This window comes from Hypomesus nipponensis, chromosome 15 (genome assembly GCF_054491055.1).
Source record: "Hypomesus nipponensis isolate SF chromosome 15, ASM5449105v1, whole genome shotgun sequence".
NCBI classification, from domain to species: domain Eukaryota; kingdom Metazoa; phylum Chordata; class Actinopteri; order Osmeriformes; family Osmeridae; genus Hypomesus; species Hypomesus nipponensis.
In genome coordinates, this window is record NC_140375.1 from 10,868,632 (window position 1) to 10,886,148 (window position 17,517).

A 17,517-nucleotide genomic window follows, 5' to 3' on the forward strand; every position below is an offset into this window, starting at 1 on the left:
GGGCATTTAGTAACAACAACAACAACAAAAAATAGTTAACTGAAGATCTTCCTCAAATGAAGGGATTCTTCTGCTCGTGGTCCGGGATAGTTGGATAGGCAGACAGAGAACCAACAAGTGGGGTTTATAGGAATGATATGCAATACTAATCTTGAGATGTTATTGCTGCCCTGTCTTGTTAAATACAGACCATTCCTTGGCACTAATCACATTAATGCTGTTGGAAATGTGCACAAGTCCTTATCTAAATCATGACTCAAATACAGCACAATCACACGAGATAGGGTACAACACTTTTATTATCTCAATAGCTAAGAAACTCTTAAGAACACAACTATTACAACTGTAACACATTTTGTGAGGATAAACACAGGCATTTCCTTTGTCTTTTCCAATCCCACAAACAAAAAGACACTGACAAATGTATTTTATATTTTACAAATTCAAGTTCTTCAAAGATATTTAAGTTAAAACAACTGACCTTTTCTGCCGTCAATGTGGCTGGTGGGCAAAAATAGTTCCATACTAAAGAGAATGAAATCAGGCATTCTGTGCTTGTTTTCAAACTAAAGTATGGCATATTGTACATTCTTTTGACTATGAGTCTTGGAAGACTGCATGCCTATTGTCTGCAGTGTAAACAAGCAATTATTCTGCGAGAACTAACCTCATCTTCATGTACATTCAAATACCTGCGGCACACATACAGTACAATACACTGTCAGAATACTGTGATAATCTGATTCCTTAACCTAGATCCAAGCCAAAGATTTGAACAATTAAACGTGAGCTCACATTTGAGAACTTGGCCAAAAAACATTAGAGGAAGTTCAAATACATACATTAATGTGATGACTTGACTACTAATAACCGACTCAATAACTGGTATGGTGAAAAGTATCTTATATTCTGGAAGACAGAGAGTAAGGGGGACTGCAAGTACAAAACTAAAAAATTAAGTGTATTTCAATGTGCTTTTCTTGTCAAAAGGCATTAGAATGTGTTATTTGCCTAGCAACAAACATGAAAAAGAGGAGGTATGGAGTGAAGGCTGCCAAATAACCTTATCCATAGGCTACGTTAACCGTGAATTATGTTTTTGGTCTATCTCAATGGTCAAGATAATGCATCTACAGTTGTGTCTGATGACTGAACGATATTGACTTTCCAGGAAAGAAACCATGGTCATTTCCTAGTAATGTTAATGCTTTCACTGAGTCAGACAAACTAGAAACAGCAATAGAAAGATGGGGATAGTCCCTGAGAGGATGCCATTCATTTCACAAACACCATTAAATCATACAGGCCAACACCTTAAATATCTCAGTGCCTTTGTTAAACAAAAAAATGTCAGGCCAAATGTGACGAAGCACTTCATGACTGATGTCATGAAACATTGGAAAACACACAAAGAAACTGGACTGGTTAACCTGTCAGTAGGTAAAATGTCATTGAAATTTGTAAACAAACAAGACCAGTCTTGTCCAAGCTTGGTATCTGCAGGAGTTGAGTTTCATAGAAATTCATCCCTATAACGCAATGTGGATTTTTTTCTTCTTCCCACATTTGTCGACAATTGATGGACACTTATTTTCATACTTCTATGTAGCACCCATGATAACATCATTGTCTCGTATTATTCATTAGCAGTAATCTAAAATAAATTGACAAAACAAATGTAATGTCACTGTTACCGTTAACACCCCTGAATGACTTACAGGGACCATTGAATAAATGTGGATTAAGTAGCCAGTGGTCCTGAGTAAGTTAAGCAGTTGATATCAAAACTTTTCCATTGCTTATGGTAATTTGGCTGAAATATCTCTGACTTTGAAAGAGGCTTTAGTTGGGGCACATTTGGTAGGAGTTTCAATTATAAAACAAAACCCCTAAACAAAACCAATTTAATGTTTGTAGAAGAACTGTGTCTTAAGTGATGTTGACTCAACGCTGGAGGTGGAGACACTATCAGCAACTCCAGTCAGAGGATCAGTCTCATAAACAGTGTTCTCTATTCTTTTGAGATGGAAAGGTAAAAAACTATACTTAATCATGATTAGATTTAGTCATACAATTGGATTGAGAACGTTATATGACAAAAAACATTTATGAAATAACTTATAAGGCTTTCTACCTTTCTGGGATGCACCTGTACTAACATATGGAAATATATATAATATACAAGTCTTGTTTGTGGTTAAAGTTGTTAACTAATCAGTACCACATTCTAACTAAATTAAAATGTACAATTTAGGTAAAGGAGCGCACATTAATGGCTTTAAAGTCTGTGTTTCTTTGATGATAGCGCCCCCTGTTTCTATTCAGTAATGGCACAAATTAATTTGTGATGGAAATGAGATGTCACATCACAATGCTATTTTACAATAGATAGGACATTAGAAAGTTCCTTGGTTGAAGCTTTATGTTCAGATCTGCTTGTGAAGATGTGGAAATTGATCCTAATAGAAAATGCAAAATACAAATTAGAAATAGAACAATAACATCAAGTTAACTGTCGATAAAATTGTTAACAATCACTGCTTTAATTGACCTTTGACCTCACTCCTTATATATGTACACAACCAACAAACTTAATTCAGTCATTCATTAACATGTCAGTGAGGAATGTCAAATGCTGGATTGGAGGTTCATTTCAAATCAGGTAAAATTCCACAAGCCAATAGATCTATATACGAGTGTGAAAGATTTGGCCAATCAGCTTCCTCTCTTCTCTACAGTTCTTAAGACTGCATGCAATGCAATTTCATAGCATGGATCTAGGACACTCAACACACTCACTCTGTCCCAAAATCAAAGTTTCAGACCTGAGATCAAAACCTCGAAGCAAAGGGTAATCTCCCCCACCCCTGCCCAATGTATATTCATTAGTCTGTGATCACTAATAATATAATAAATCACTGTTTATCAAACGCTTCTGCTAATGACATTATTGTGCACATTAGAATAACACTTGTTTAAAATACACTCTCATTATGTCAACTGATATTTAGGAAAAATCAATTATATGTCTTGAAAGATATACAGTGAGAATGTAGAGATATGGCAGTGTAGTCGGAAGGATATCTGACTTCCATAACTTAAATACTGAAAAAACAAACATTGAGGTTTATTTCAGGAGTTTTTGAAAAATGGCAGGCCATAAAATTATGCTTGGCATTTTAACAACAGTGACATTGTGGAGTGAAACAAAAACCCTGAAATAGACTTAACACCCATCAATCCACACACATCTACACGATGATATAACCGCCACGGCACAATGTGTTCAGGGCTTCTCCAGAAGAAAAGTGCGGAGAGAGTGGAACTTTGAAAAGGTATTTTTCACACAAGCTTCTTCAGAAAGAAGCACTGTTCCGACTGGACACTGTGACGTGGAACTGAGGCAAGGTCAGTTGAAAATAGACATTTGCTTCTATTGTCAAGTCGGTGGTGATGCAATTGAGAAAATGCTTTATAAATGGGTATAAATATGGTTAAGAGCCAAACAAAAGGGCTTGAGCACACTTCAGCGTATAGACTTGGAGTGACTAGCGTCATATGAAAAAGCTTTGACAGGTGAGATGGACGAGATCATTGTTGTTCTGTCTACCATGCATAATTGAGATAAAGAGACCCAATATATAAAAAAAAAAATATATATATAAAAACTTAATATGAACTCATATATTAACAAAAGAGTTACAGTATACAGAGATTATAAAGCAGTATGGACGCATGAAGGCCCAGAGTGAGGGAGAGAGGTCAGTCTGTTCCTGTTACTCTGGGGATATGGGGGTAAGGGTGGTAGGGTTCTGGGAGGGGTTGGCATGTGTTGGAGAGAGGGGCCAGACAGGAAGTTCGGAAGGATCAGAAAGCTACTCTGCTACCAGCCATGGGTCATTCAGCAGTCACCATGGATACCCTGATGAGGTACAGCTTGGGACAATCTGAAAATCAGAGGTCAACAGATCTTTCAGGGTAAAGAAAAACAATTTTAGAAAAATATTTCTAAAAAATTTTGAGGATCTCCCTCCAAAAAACAAAGCAAGTATGACATTTCAATTTGGGGGTAACATTTAATGGTAGTGGTGCAAACGTGAAGTGTCTGAAAGCAATTACTACACGAAATTATAAATTATTCTCACCATGACACCCGTTCCCTGTTTTGCTCATCCTCTTCCTGAGTGGCTGACCTTTTAGGTTTGCTGTCCTCCTCTATGTAAACGAACGCATACGCACATGGAATTGAGCAATGCATAAATCATTACAAAGTCTAAAACTAAAGTGCTCAGCAGTCACAAGATTTTGTGAGACTGGGTTACTGTTCAAGGGAATCCATGCAAAGTAATTCAACTTATCTTATTTTGCTATCAGACAAAATCCTAAGTGGGAAGATCTAAAATGTTGTAACCAATGTACATTTTTAAATCAATGTTTAATGTGCCTTTACCACATGGGTTTCCCTCCACATCATCCAGGAGGTTGGCTGTAGAGTTGGCCGTTCCAAGTCTTGAGAAAAGCAGGGTTAAGGGCAACATTTAGTTAGTAAACATGATCTGATCTGTAGCTACTGACCAACCCTGAGGAACAACACAACACCAGCTAAAGGATACAACTGGTGTTTCAGAAGCATTCTCCTTTTTGACTTTCTCCTCTTGGTCTTCTCAGAGAAGGTTCTGGCGATTTCAAACAGCTTCTTTCTTGTTGCTGGGTGACAAAGACACAAAGCAAGAGAGGTCATTTCATCATCTTCAAAAGTCTTTGCACATCAATGAGAACTGACTGCTTGCTCTGTCATTTAAACGTCCAGACATGCACCCAGACAGGTGGGTGATACTTGGTGTTAAGTTGTGACCCCCTGAGAAAAAGGTCTTACATTTGCCCATGTGTTTGAGTTTGTCTCTGAACATGGCGTCGTCCGAGACAGCAGTGCACGCTTCCATCGAGCCTGAGGCACAGTGTTCTCCTGGAGGACAACACCATTAAGAGGAGTCGTCAAAGAAGACGCATGCACTTGCAAAATGTAATGAACCAAAACACATGCATGATGGGCTAGTCGTCTGAGGCATTTAGTGTGTGATCAACAGTGGTCAAACAAACACACACACGTTTGAGCATGTGCATTATAAGCAAACATCAATGTGAACGTATATATCTACAGTACTTGAAATCCTTGGAGTTTGAGCACTCCTGGTTTCAAGCAAAGGTTTGAGTGAATGAAAGGATTTCCAGACACTATTTGACCCGCGTTGGCTAGACACACACCCACAAGTCAAAAGAACTTGGCAGAGGAAGCATATGAATGACATCTACCTGTGGAATTCTCCATGCTAGATGAGTGATTGGACTTGGATTTCTTTGATTCATACTTCAAGCGATCTAAAAACAAAGGGTGTGAATGTTTAGCATCAATGTGGCACACATGGAAGGGAGCAGCTCAAAGAGAGAACATTTTCAACATTTAAAACTATTCCACTTGTGGAGCATCGTGTAGATCCAGTCAGAAACCATTGTTCTTATTGATCCATTGACTGTATGTGAGAATCCAGTTTACATAATTTGAGTTTTTTTCATTCAGTTGCATAAATGGATCAAAAGTATCTGGCTAGATTTAAAATGACCCAGCGTAAGTGGTAAAATCAGCACAATCTTGAAAACGCTTAACAATCCCTTTTGAGTGGGATCACCTCAGCCAATCCCAGGGTTGCTTGCTTCCTCTAAATCAGAGAAATCAGTAATCTGACTTTATGGGTAACTGCTGTATGAAGGAACATGCATTTAACCTATAAAATCGAGACTGGTGATAGATCAGAGATTTCCATGTAGAAGGAAGGGTGGGTTCTGCTTTATGCAAATTTAGTACTGGTTTTGATGGACCATTGGGGTTCGTGAAGTCAGTTTTCCTTTCGATCAAAAAGTGTTCAAAGATCACTCTGTGGTCTGGGATAGAGAACCAATCCTGACTAACCCTCCAACGGCTTCCATACTAAGGTTCCGCAGAAACTATCTCCAACGTGATAACGGGACCTTAGTAAACAAAAGTCAGAGCTGAAGAGTCATGAAGGACAGCAGGACACAGAGATACAGAGTTGAACTAATATTGCATTGACATGATAGTGGTCTGCAAAGCAGCTTCATGAGACAGGGAGATAAATGTCTTTCCAGTGCCGTTTCTCTGTCCGTGGAGAGAATAGGTTTCGGAGTATCTAACAGTGCACATACCTCGCTCTAAGGCAACAAGGAACTCTCGATTGCGCTGCAGTTCTCTCATGAACTCCTCGTTCTGAAGGAACAACGCAATGCGCTCGTCCTCCAGATACTGCTTGAGCTTCCGCTCTTGTTCTGAGGCCCCCGATGCCCCGCCTGCCCCCCCGGGGGTCCCATCAGCCCCCTGAGACTCCCTCTGGCTCATGGAGGAGAGGGAGGAAGAGGAGGAGGAAGATGGCTGGGACTGTTGACTCTGAGAACCCTTGATGTTGAAGGAAAAAGAGGGAAATTTGTCCCATGCAAACTGTACACCCAACATTGCTAATCAACTTTCAGTTGTACTAAACCCAACACCAAGGTAACTTGGTAACTAAAATAATAACCATGCTTACCGTTACATTGTCCTTCTGCTGAGGCAAGATTCTCAAAAAGTCATCAGGCAGGTTCCCAAGCATAGGTGGGTTCCAGTTCCTGTAGCTTTGGACTTGACGGTGGCCTGGGGGTGGCTGGGCCTCAAACCTAGGGGGGTGGGAGGACGATGACAATCTATTTAGAAACTACACTGATAATTAACTATCATTTAAAAAAAAACTATAAAGAAGTTCTACAGAGCTGGGAAGCATGATTACTTGATTTGTTATGTTCTGGTTGAGTCATATATTCATTAATAATTATATTGATCAATAATAAGAACACTTAGTACATTTCCATGATGGTATCAATTCGAATCTAGCTATATTCGGATAATGCACATTTTTGGGGGAGCTGCCATTATCCTAATATATGGCAGTGAATAAACCGAATCATTGGCCGAAAGTATGTCATACCCCAGTACCATAAGTGGCGCTGTTTTCATTACAGCTAGTGGTTATACAGCCCTTTCCGATTGACCTCTTCACCACTACCAACAACAACATCAACATTTCGAGAAAGACGGCGAATGGAGAGCAAGGTGAAGCTACGTCTCTACATTTCGTGCATGATGACAGTAGGAATACTGCAAATGCAAACTGCGCTATCGGCTCGCTTTATTTGTTTGTTTCTGCTGGGCCGGCTCACGGCAGCAACAACCTATCGTCTATTTCGACTTCCAGGTCACGACCTGGGAGGGAGGGCGGCAAGATCTCAAGCATGCGCAAAGACGCAGAGTCTAGTTCATAGTCCAATTTATCGTTTACAAGCATGCGATGTCCGAATTATCAACCGACTCGGGTCGCGTTATCTCGGGGTGTCGATCGGATCGTAGTCTGACCGCAATTATTCGAAAAGCCAGTAATTCGAATCCATGTAACCACGGCGACTGAGATTCATCTTAAAACGGAGACGGTGCAGCTATTCTTAAAATAGCCAGCAGGTGGAGCTTTCACAAAGCAAAACAGCATGGGGCAGATCTGCCTGACTCCCTATCCTCATCTTTATTCAGAGCATGTCAATGTGCAAGGCAGACTTGGAACATTAACTTTGTAGTTCAGTCCCATTTTGTGTTTGACTGGATAGACAACTAAAATGTCTAGGAAACCTTAGTTAGATTAATAATCACATTAAGAAGCAGGGGGCCATTATTTTTCTCAAGATTAAATCAAGTGAAAGCTTTTCTTAATCAAGAGATTCCTGTTCTTGTTTTACCTTGGTGGAGGGGTGGGTGGGGCCTCTGGGTATTTCCGGTCATAGATGTGCATGTCGTAGGTTGGTGGGGAGTAAACAGGGGGCGGTTCCTCATCTGAGCTGTCCGGTTCCAATGTCCTCTCCAAAATCTGTGTGAAAATATTTAGTTTGATTTGAACAAACTATTCTTACACACCAGCACACTCAAAGGTTCCTCTGAAAATACTCTGGAGGCTACACATCAGAATATAGCTGTTCAAATAAGATGAATTTTGATTAAACTGAGAATACTACAAGTATATACCAATGACCAATATCTGGGTTAAACTAGCGTCTCGCTAACAACTGAAGCATGGAGACAGTACTACATTTAGCATGCTTCTTCTATGTCTTGTTCAAGAGACTTGGGTTGCAGTTTCCCCTAACATGACTTTGCTTGAAATGTAATATGCTCGAGAGAAATGGGCTCTAAATGGCCTTTCTGTCATTGATGCCAATTTAAGTTGTACATATTATACACATTTTAGTTGTAGGGATTGTGACAACAGTCAACTCTGACTGAATATGACTAAAATAGAATCATATACTGTACTGAAAGGCCTAACCAAGTTGATCCATCATGAATGTTATTTAACCACACTTGAAAGTGGGACAACTGCTCACTCCAAGATCAAGAATAGATGGAGAAGCAGGTTAATGTGAGTGTGTATGTGCGCCTGTGGGTGGAGGATGTAAGTGTACCAACAGATGCACTTTAGGTTTTCGCTTGAGTTGGGATCAAATTCAATCTCTGATCTCTCCAGGGGTTGCTCAAATCAGCAACATATCCAATGGGTCACAAAGCTAGCTGCAGGACAACATGAATTGTTTGGGATTAACCGTGCTACATATAAACAAGTCCAACCCCAACCTACACCATTTTGAAGGTAACCAGAAAGAGTTGCCAGTAACACGCACCTGTAGGCCACTTCAAACTGAGTCTGTCAAACTCCATATTCCTTTCTGAGCTAAGAAGGAATGAATTATATTTACAAGCATTGCACTAAAACAGCACCTATTGTCTTGCTCAACAGGCAGGTAAACTTCCAAGATTAAGGGACTTTAAAACCGGCTGGTGAACTATTGGGTCAAGCAGTACAAATGTTAGTTGTATAGTTCATCCCTAAGAATGAGTCTCTTTCTATAGTATCCATACCTTGATCATCAGTACTTCAGCATGAGTTTAGAAATGAGAACACTTTCACATGTAGTCTTGGGCTGGCAAGTCTCAAGGTTGTTGGTAGCCATTACGCTAAAAGCTGAAATCTAAAAGCTTGGGCCCCACTGGACAAACTCGACTAAAACATAATTTAATATTTATAACATACTAATACTAGTGACTACTAAAACACCACACTCTTGCAATCTGTTTTGAAAACAGGTTCTCTTTACAGCTAGTCAAATGATAAACATGAGGTGATGGGAGCCCAGTGACAGGCTACAACAAAAACCATGTTGAGAAACACTGGGGTACTAGGCCTTGGCTCGGGACGCTAGGTGACTCGGGAGACTTCTCACTGACCTCTGGGGGGATGCTGTCATCAGAGTCGGAGCTGTCATCCGAGCCGCCTCCGTCGATGCTCATCTGAAGCAGCTGATCGATGGTGGCGTCCACTGCCCCGTTGTTCGAGCGCAGCACGCACTCTATGACCTCATAGTCCATGCTGGGGAACATGATCTTGAAGTCCTCCATGGCCTGGTTGAACTCGAGGCGCCGGACTTGCCGATTTGGCCGGCTGTTGTTGAGCTCTCCCTGGGTGGAACTGCCACCACCCCCACCACCACCACCACCACCACCCCCTCCTCCTCCTCCTCCTCCTCTGGAGCCTCCATTACTGCTGCTGCGCTTGAATAGGCTGGTCATTCTTTCGCCTGAACTGGCACTGCCAACCTAGTTAGGCTGGCACCTTGGCACTTACCTCAAACACTCTTCTGTCACTTCCTTGTTTTGATCACGCTAAACTGCCCTCAGATTTGACAAGCTTCTCCTTAAATCAGTTTCTCATCATAACACAAACATGGCAGTCCTAAGGAGGGGGAGTTTAACTCTTCTTCTTTTTCTCTTCCTCTGCTTGTTATTCAGCAGCATCCAACACAGTGGGCTGTGGCAGCAATGACAAGTGCCCAGCAGAGGCTTGGAGAGACTGCGCTTGTGTCTGTCACCAGTTTTTAGGTCTGACGGGCAAGCTGCATCTCGGGCTCAGAACAGCACCTGAAAGAGAAATATCCAATCAGAAGATATAGAAAAACATCATATTTACCACAAGTACCTGGTTCGACCATTTATTTGACATTTGTAATAACTTTAATAAGCATGTCAGACCCCAAATCTGAGAGCAAAAATCAATTGTATTTATACTTTTCAAGACATTCAGAAAGTATGCGATATTTAGGCTCAATATTTTAACAGCATTAAAAGAGCATTCCCCTTCCTGCCATTGTTATTTTTGTTGGATTGAGCTTAATAGAAGTCTAACAGAGGATAACAGCAGTTGAAAAGGTCCCTTTGGATCATGTCTGGCCTACGCAAAGTCCGCTTCATGATTCACTCAGGGGTGTCCGTGGGCGCAAGGGGGATGGTGTCTGATAGGATCACATTAATGCAAGTTTTTCTGTCCTCTCTTGCTGTACTAAACCGTGCCAGTGTCCAGCATTGCCATGGCAACTGTGGCATAAACAAAAAGCAGACACCAACTGAAGCTAAGGAAGACCTGGAGAGGGATCCCCAAAATGGAGACGTCCACGATGGTTTAGTCCAGTCACGGCAAAAAAAACCTCAATCATAACAGTCAGTGGATTACGGGATAGAGGTCATACATTCACAATCAATTAGCAACAATAAGCAGACAAATATCAGTAGAATGACCAGTTGAAATACACACATTTTTGTTGATTAGCCAAGACATGGCTGAGCGCCATGGTAAGTGTGTGCTAATGGAGGACACACACAATAAGCTATGAGTGCCTACCGTCCACAGATCTTAGCCCAGCTTACCGTCACCGATATCAGGCCGATGTAGATAGTACTAATGGCCATCCATAGAGACCTCTGCTTTTGACCAGGTTGCAACCACTCAGGTCAGTTGGTTACAGCTGTGATAGGAAGTGAACAAATAAGTCCCCACAAATAAACCAGGGCCACTGGGTAGCAAGCACAATACTTTCGTCAATATAAATAGTTCTCTCTGATACGTAGATAGACACTGACAATATCTCATAGCATGTACACTTGTTTCCTCTACAGGAAATGTAAGTGCTATATTTTTTTTAACTTGAGGGCATTTGATCAAGAAAAAGTCCAGATACTGAAAATACTGAACAATCTCAATGTTTTTGTAGGCTAAGTGTGACCAGTTATAAATCAATGATCCTAACATGGGAGATATTATGTAATTCCTTGTGTGGCCTACAGTCCCTTGACATGGCTGTCAGGATACAGCCACTGGATATATATACACATTACTGTTCCCATTACCAGAACAACGTACTGCTATTTGGCTGGTGGTCTTGTATAAATACAGTTTCTTAAAAAGGTTATAACTTATCCTGACCTGAAGGGTGTCTGATTGTTTAGAATTTGACATTTGGCTGGTTTGAGGTACACTTTGAAATGGAAGGAGATATTCTACATGTATGCTGACTCATACAACACCCTAACAAACAAAGTGGTCTGCTGACCCAAAACAGGAACATGCACAAAGGGAAATTCTTTCAGAATTCAAGTCAAAGAGCAATACATTATTCAGTGCCTTAAAGTGACCTCTCCTTGGCAGAGAACATGGACATAATCATAAAGAGAGTTTACATAATCCCTGACATAAGTTATCTGTTGGTCTACACATCTGGATGTTCCTCATCTCTGGTTTCCATTACAAGATGAAAGGGAGCAGGGAGGGGGGGGGGGGGTTAAAAGGAATGTGGTGGTCAACAGAGAAGCTGTAGCATCTCTCTGATGTCCTCAATATTGGCCACACCTCCTATGCTTCCCCTTTCCCCTCCTCGTTTTCAGTCCCCTCTTCCCCCCAGTGCCGGGAAAAGAAATCCCTGTGATGGAAGGAACAATGCGCCCAGTGCCACAGCCCCGAGCCACATGGCAGTGCCAGGCCCGAGCCCCGGCCCCCCACTTCACCCCACCCTGCTTTGACTTCTCATCAACATAGATGTAAAAGAGTGCTGATGTAAACAGAGCGCCTTGGCAATCGTGAGACACTTTCCAAGTGCATGTGTGTACGTCTGAGTTGTGCTTGTTTGGGATCAAGTAAAATAGTGGCGTGTGTGTGTGTGTGTGTGTGTGTAAAAGTGTCGTCAGAAAGTGTATTGTAAAGCTTACTACGTTCCCCGTCTGAAAGGATTGAGAACATTGGGAATAGGACTTTGGGACAAAGCGGAATACTTGGTGAAGAACACCCCAGACAAAGCTGCAAAAAAACGAGAATTACGCCCCGGACGTTCATGTGTCAGACTACAAAAAACAATAGATGAGAGAGGGTCATTGTGTCATCATGTGACCATGGGTGTCCTGAAAACCCCCAAATCAAATCAGACAGCTTAGAGTCCTTCTGGGGCTAATTCCTTTTCCAAGTTAGTGTCTCTCCCATTCAAAGTCGAGCTATTTCACAGTCCGGGGCTGTACTGTGTGTCTTCACGTCCGTTCAGCAGTCACTGCTAGTGAGTAAAGCCCCTCTTTTCTGTTGAGGAGCCAACGGATCAAGTCAAAGAGGGTCACCCCCATTCAAAATCCCCTCAAATAACAGAAAAAAACACCATGGCAACGTGGCTTTTAGAAGAGCACAATGTGCACGCTTGTACACACAGCCTATACTTTCGGACTCATTCTAAAGTAACCAAGGTTCTCACATGCTGCTGCACATGTGAATTAAAAAAGGATCCTATCCTGCTTCATTGTTGGCTGCAGGCCAAACAGGCCAGCCAGATGTTGCAGCTCTTAAAAACACCATTTTGAAACCAGGCTAGGAAATCAATGCTGGGGCTATGCTTCTCATAAGCAATATAATAACCAGCTCACTGACGAGCACCATGGCACCATGGAGACTAAAATCCATTGGAAACCTAGCCTATCATTACTAAAGCATGAAGTGAAGAATTTGCTATGATTCTGACAAACTGTTCAGTGCTCACTGAAACATATTAATAGAGTAATTTCCCGTGACAATGGCTTCCACCACTGGAATCGTAACCATTAGCGAAATAATATTTAAAAAACCTACAGCTGGATCTGCACCATGAGTCCCAGGTCCCTGGTGGGGTCAGTGTGAGTCCACAGGACCAGCGGTAACGCATATGAAAACACGCCTCTTCCTATAGCATCATGACAGCCAACAAGGACAGCAGGGAGAAAGTCCCAGACTATTTCCACAGAAACAGTTCTAGAATTTTGTCTATTTTCCACTTTCACAACAGAGCACCATGTAGCTTACACAGTACAGTGTTGTGTTAGGTCCAGACATGCTTTTGTACTCAGGTTTTTTGTGATTTTTACAATGACACCCACATGCTGGTAGTGTATTCTGTAGTCAGAGGCATCTCTGACTTGGAGCAACACTACTCTGAGTGGTCAGAGGCATCTCTGACTTGGAGCAACACTGCTCTATTAGTGGTCAGAGGTGGTCTTGAGGTCACAAAGTAAAATAGTAGGCAGGCCACGAAGGGCTTTGAGAAAACAATGAAGTTTATGAGGGTAATGTTTTGGCAGCATGAACATTTAGGGAACCCACCTCTGGTTTAGGACAAGCCTTAAGGTTGATGTTGATCCATGAGATATCAAAGCATATGCTTAAACCAGTAGACCAAGTCCGTTGACTGATAAAATCACGTGTCTGTGGCCTATTGCCTCCTCACTCACAATCTTACTCACAGATTCATTGTTTTGCAAGCCTGAATGTACAAATTGGTCACAAGAGAAACCTAGATTTCAGACCTAGCGAGAGGTGATTATAAGAGGTGACTATTTCAGATTATAACTCAAGCAGATTCAACATTTGATCATCAAGACACAACCAGACAGTCTGGACCAAATAACCACCATGAATAACTTGTCTTACATGCATGGTTCCATTATGAGACCATTTTCGATGTCCTCCCCTTCTGCAGTCCATTGCCTAACAGCTCCTCTAAGCACAGTCAAACAGGAAATCCTGCTGTCGCTACACTATCTCATATTTTGACTTAACTATTTCCAATGATGGGCAGAGGAGTTTGGCCAGTGTGGACATAATCAAATATAGAATGGTGAGTAGCAATAGTAACTGTGGTGGAGTGTTTTATCAAGGTCACCAAGGTAAAGCATAAATAAATTTTAAAAAGTCCACTTTGAGAAGCAAAATAAAACAGTTGCTCCCCTCAACCAATTACAATGATCCTTTGTGACCCATAAGCATGGCACTACACTGTTAAACAGTAGAGCACTGAACCGAAGCCCCTGACTACTCCAATAGCCCATAAGCCTCCTGTTCAATGACCTTGTTCGGTACAGAAAAGAAAGGGTGGGGGGAGAGACAGAAAGAGAGAAAGGTATGCAGACACAGGATGGTAGGCACTAGACAGTGAGTGTGAAAGGTGCACTTCCATGTCAAGAGAATTACTGGAAATCTCAAAAGAACCCCCTTCCTCCTCTGTTCTTCCTGGAAGCTTCAAATGTGCAGGCCTGCTACATCTGTCAGAACACACGCTATAAAACTAATGATGACACAGTAATGGTTGCAGCGGGCTGTTTCTGGGCCATCTGCCACACAAGGGAATAGGGAAGCTCTTGCTCCTTAGCCCAGGGAGGTAGAAAATAATGGGAAAAATATAATTCCATTCATAATGTCAAATAGTCCTTTGTTGCCCTATTCTAGTGCAACATCCGCGAGCTGTGTTCTGAGTAACAAGCCAAAGTGTGACAAGTATCGTAAGAAGCTTACGGACATTTGTTATAAGAGGGTTGAAGTTCTGTCTGGTGACCCTGGTCTATAAGTGGGTCTGACTCAAGAGGACACCCTCCACCCTCCCCATATTTCCTTTCATCCACAGAATTATGGTATACAGGAGAATGTTTTAAAGGACTCAGAGTGATGTTTGGTGTATCATGAGAACAGACAGCTTCATAATACCAACTAGAGACAGGCAGAGGAGCCACTTAAATAAACTATGGTTAGGATTCAGTTCAATCTCAGGATTCATTGTGTGCAATAATGGCTTAAGATATTTCCCCTGATTCTCAGGGCTGGACTGTGTAACCCCAGCCTTCTCTGTTTGGGGCCAAGGCACAAGGGACCGTGGAGGGGAGTGGCGGCTGGTAGGGACAAACTTAGTGAAGAGATGACAGGGTTCTTTTCACCATCCCTCATTAGCTGCTTTGGGTGACATATGCATGACTGACATGTTGACATCCTTCAGTTCATAGGTCTTGTGCAGATGAAGATGCAAGTTTACAGAGCAATGACTTTCTCAATGAAAGCGATGTGAGTTAGTGTGTAAAGATTCTAAATACAATACTAGGTCTACATCAAAAGGTTTTAGGATGTAACCAGAGATGATCCCTGCTGATGCATAAAAAACACTCAAAACTATTCCAATGTGATGTTCAGTGTTAAAGCAAGGACTTAGGTACTAAATCACATACAGCATGAATCTATGACCTTGTTTTAACTGAGAGAAGAATCACACATACTAAACCATGACAAAGGTCACCGTGCTCTGGGCATGAGCCACATAATTCGCCTGGTTAAAAAATTGACTGGTCGATTACAATCCAAGACAGTTTAATGATTGCAACATTAGAATTTTAATTTTGTTGATTTCATGTTTCATGCTGAAGCGTCACCTTCACTTGTAGTAAAGGCAAATGGCTCTATTGGCCAGAACATTGAGTGACTTCTAAGAATCCTGTCTTCTTGCAGCTGCTCCAAAGCAGTTATAACTACATACTAGCACGAGCTAAACAGCTGACATCACGCAGTAGTCAGCTCTCAGGTCAATGCATTGTCGGATTTATGCTTGACAAAACTTTGTTTTAAAAGTTATAGTGATGTACTAAACTATGTTTAACCCTGACAACAATTGCTCTAGGAAAGTGATTTCTCAGTACTCGTACTGATGGGAGGCTAGTCAAACACTTTAAGCCTATTGACTTTTTGACAAATTAAATATCTCGTTTTGATGAGTTGTGTAGGCTATAACATGTAGATTTGACCCGACAAGCACAATGCCAGTGGTAATGCAATAAACATTCACTGGGCGTCTAGTTCAATAATATTATTCTAAAGAGGCCTCAGTAGCCTAGTCGCTAGCTAGCTAATCCCATGATAAAACAGACCCGCTAGCTAGCTTGTCTAGTGCAAGGTATCATTTAAGGAATCTTGGCAAACTAGCTGTGATGTTGTTGGACCAGTGTATTTTAATATTGAACAATTACGCACAGTATGACGCTTTGATTTAACACACTTCTTCTTTTCAGTCGTAATCAAACATGGGTAGCTAATACAAACTTGACGTGTTTTCAAGCTAGCTAAACAAAAATATATTTCGTTAGCTAGTCTGTCAATATGTGTATTTACTTACAGGGTGAGAAAACAGTCCACGTTCCGAGTTTTGATCAGATATTGCAAATCTTAGTATTCGGCAAACACTGTCCGTCCATTGACTGACTCGACATCAGACCATTCTATCTAGTTGTCTTGGTGCGCTCGAGACGGAGTCCACACTGGCTCGTATTTTCATGGCCCTGTGTTGACTGATAAAAGCTACTAGCTCACACCAGGGCATTGTGAAAAAAATACCAGACGAGCTGAAGTGTGTTCAGAGAGAGGCTCCTGCATCAATGTATAGTGTAGTTGTAGAAAACACAGACAGCTTCCTAGTGGCGAAAAAGGGGAAAATACTACAGCACACTAGGGCAACAATGAGGTATATGCTGCATTGGTCAATTTAGTGGATACATGTGTATTTAAGACAACGACATAAAACGCCACTTTTGTAATTATGTCTGATAAAATGTTTAAAATTATGCTTTAAATCTGCCACAGTTTCATGGTAAAACAGCTGATCTGTGATTGCAGGAAACAAATCCACAGTACACAGGTCTGAGAGCAAGTGCCGAGGAATAAGGAGGAATGACAACAGAACAAATGCATACCTACTCACTCCCTTTGCCTTGAGTGCATACCAGTGGCGATTTTAGACCCTTTTCAGGAGTGCTCAAGCACCCCTAAATTTAATCTTAGCACTCCTAAAAATAATAAAATATATAGGCCTATATATATGTATTGTTTATTATCATTTGATACTGGTAGTTCATGAAGGGTCATCCTTGGTTTTTTCATTCATTCAATATTTTGCGTAATAATACATGTTTTAATTGTTATCCAGTGAATTAGGGATTTAGCACTTTTGCAAGGCACTGTTTTCATGTCACATTCTCATTGGGGGCTAAGCACCCCTAAAGGTCTGATCCTAGAATCGCCCCTGGTGCACACATTTTGTAAAACTGTGTCAATGGGCACATCAACTAGCAAAAGTAGAAAAAAAGCTAATTCTGCCTGTAGGTTAAATCTCTTTGCCCCATCGAAATAAGGTGTTTGAGATTCACAGTTAGGCTAATTGATATACACCGTAGGAACTCCACAAGTTGTGCCAAGTTAACAAATGAAGTAGGCTATCCCCAGC

The 17,517-nt window shown here is 41.4% G+C and overlaps 1 protein-coding gene across 4 annotated transcripts; it reads right to left on the reverse strand.

Moving 5' to 3' along the window:
• Positions 1 to 281: 281 nt before the first annotated feature.
• Positions 282 to 16,659, reverse strand: LOC146257476 (CUE domain-containing protein 1-like). 4 transcript variants are annotated; one of them, XM_084674624.1, is made up of 11 exons: positions 16,414 to 16,659; positions 9,374 to 10,063; positions 7,834 to 7,961; positions 6,600 to 6,726; positions 6,223 to 6,469; positions 5,314 to 5,379; positions 4,877 to 4,966; positions 4,614 to 4,707; positions 4,451 to 4,509; positions 4,146 to 4,215; positions 282 to 3,947 (listed from the first exon to the last, which is right to left on the reverse strand). In XM_084674624.1, coding segments are annotated over exons 2-11 (1,224 nt in total). In that variant the 5' UTR covers positions 9,716 to 10,063; positions 16,414 to 16,659; the 3' UTR covers positions 282 to 3,946. The 4 variants fall into 4 exon arrangements, with proteins under 4 accessions (XP_084530750.1, XP_084530747.1, XP_084530749.1 ...); XM_084674621.1 differs by lacking the exon at positions 282 to 3,947 and having other exon boundaries at positions 4,142 to 4,215; XM_084674623.1 differs by lacking the exons at positions 282 to 3,947; positions 16,414 to 16,659 and adding an exon at positions 10,378 to 10,601 and having other exon boundaries at positions 4,142 to 4,215.
• Between the last annotated feature and the right edge of the window lie 858 nt (positions 16,660 to 17,517).

Excerpts from the sequence above, each read along its gene's own strand:
- LOC146257476 (XM_084674621.1), bottom strand. The coding sequence starts at position 9,715 with ATGACCAGCCTATTCAAGCGCAGCAGCAGTAATGGAGGCTCCAGAGGA. Across the intron at positions 5,380-6,222 it reads CCTTGTTGCCTTAGAGCGAG|ATCGCTTGAAGTATGAATCA; the intron begins GTATGTGCACTG and ends CTTTGTTTTTAG. Across the intron at positions 4,216-4,450 it reads TGTGGAGGGAAACCCATGTG|AGGAGGACAGCAAACCTAAA; the intron begins GTAAAGGCACAT and ends TCGTTTACATAG.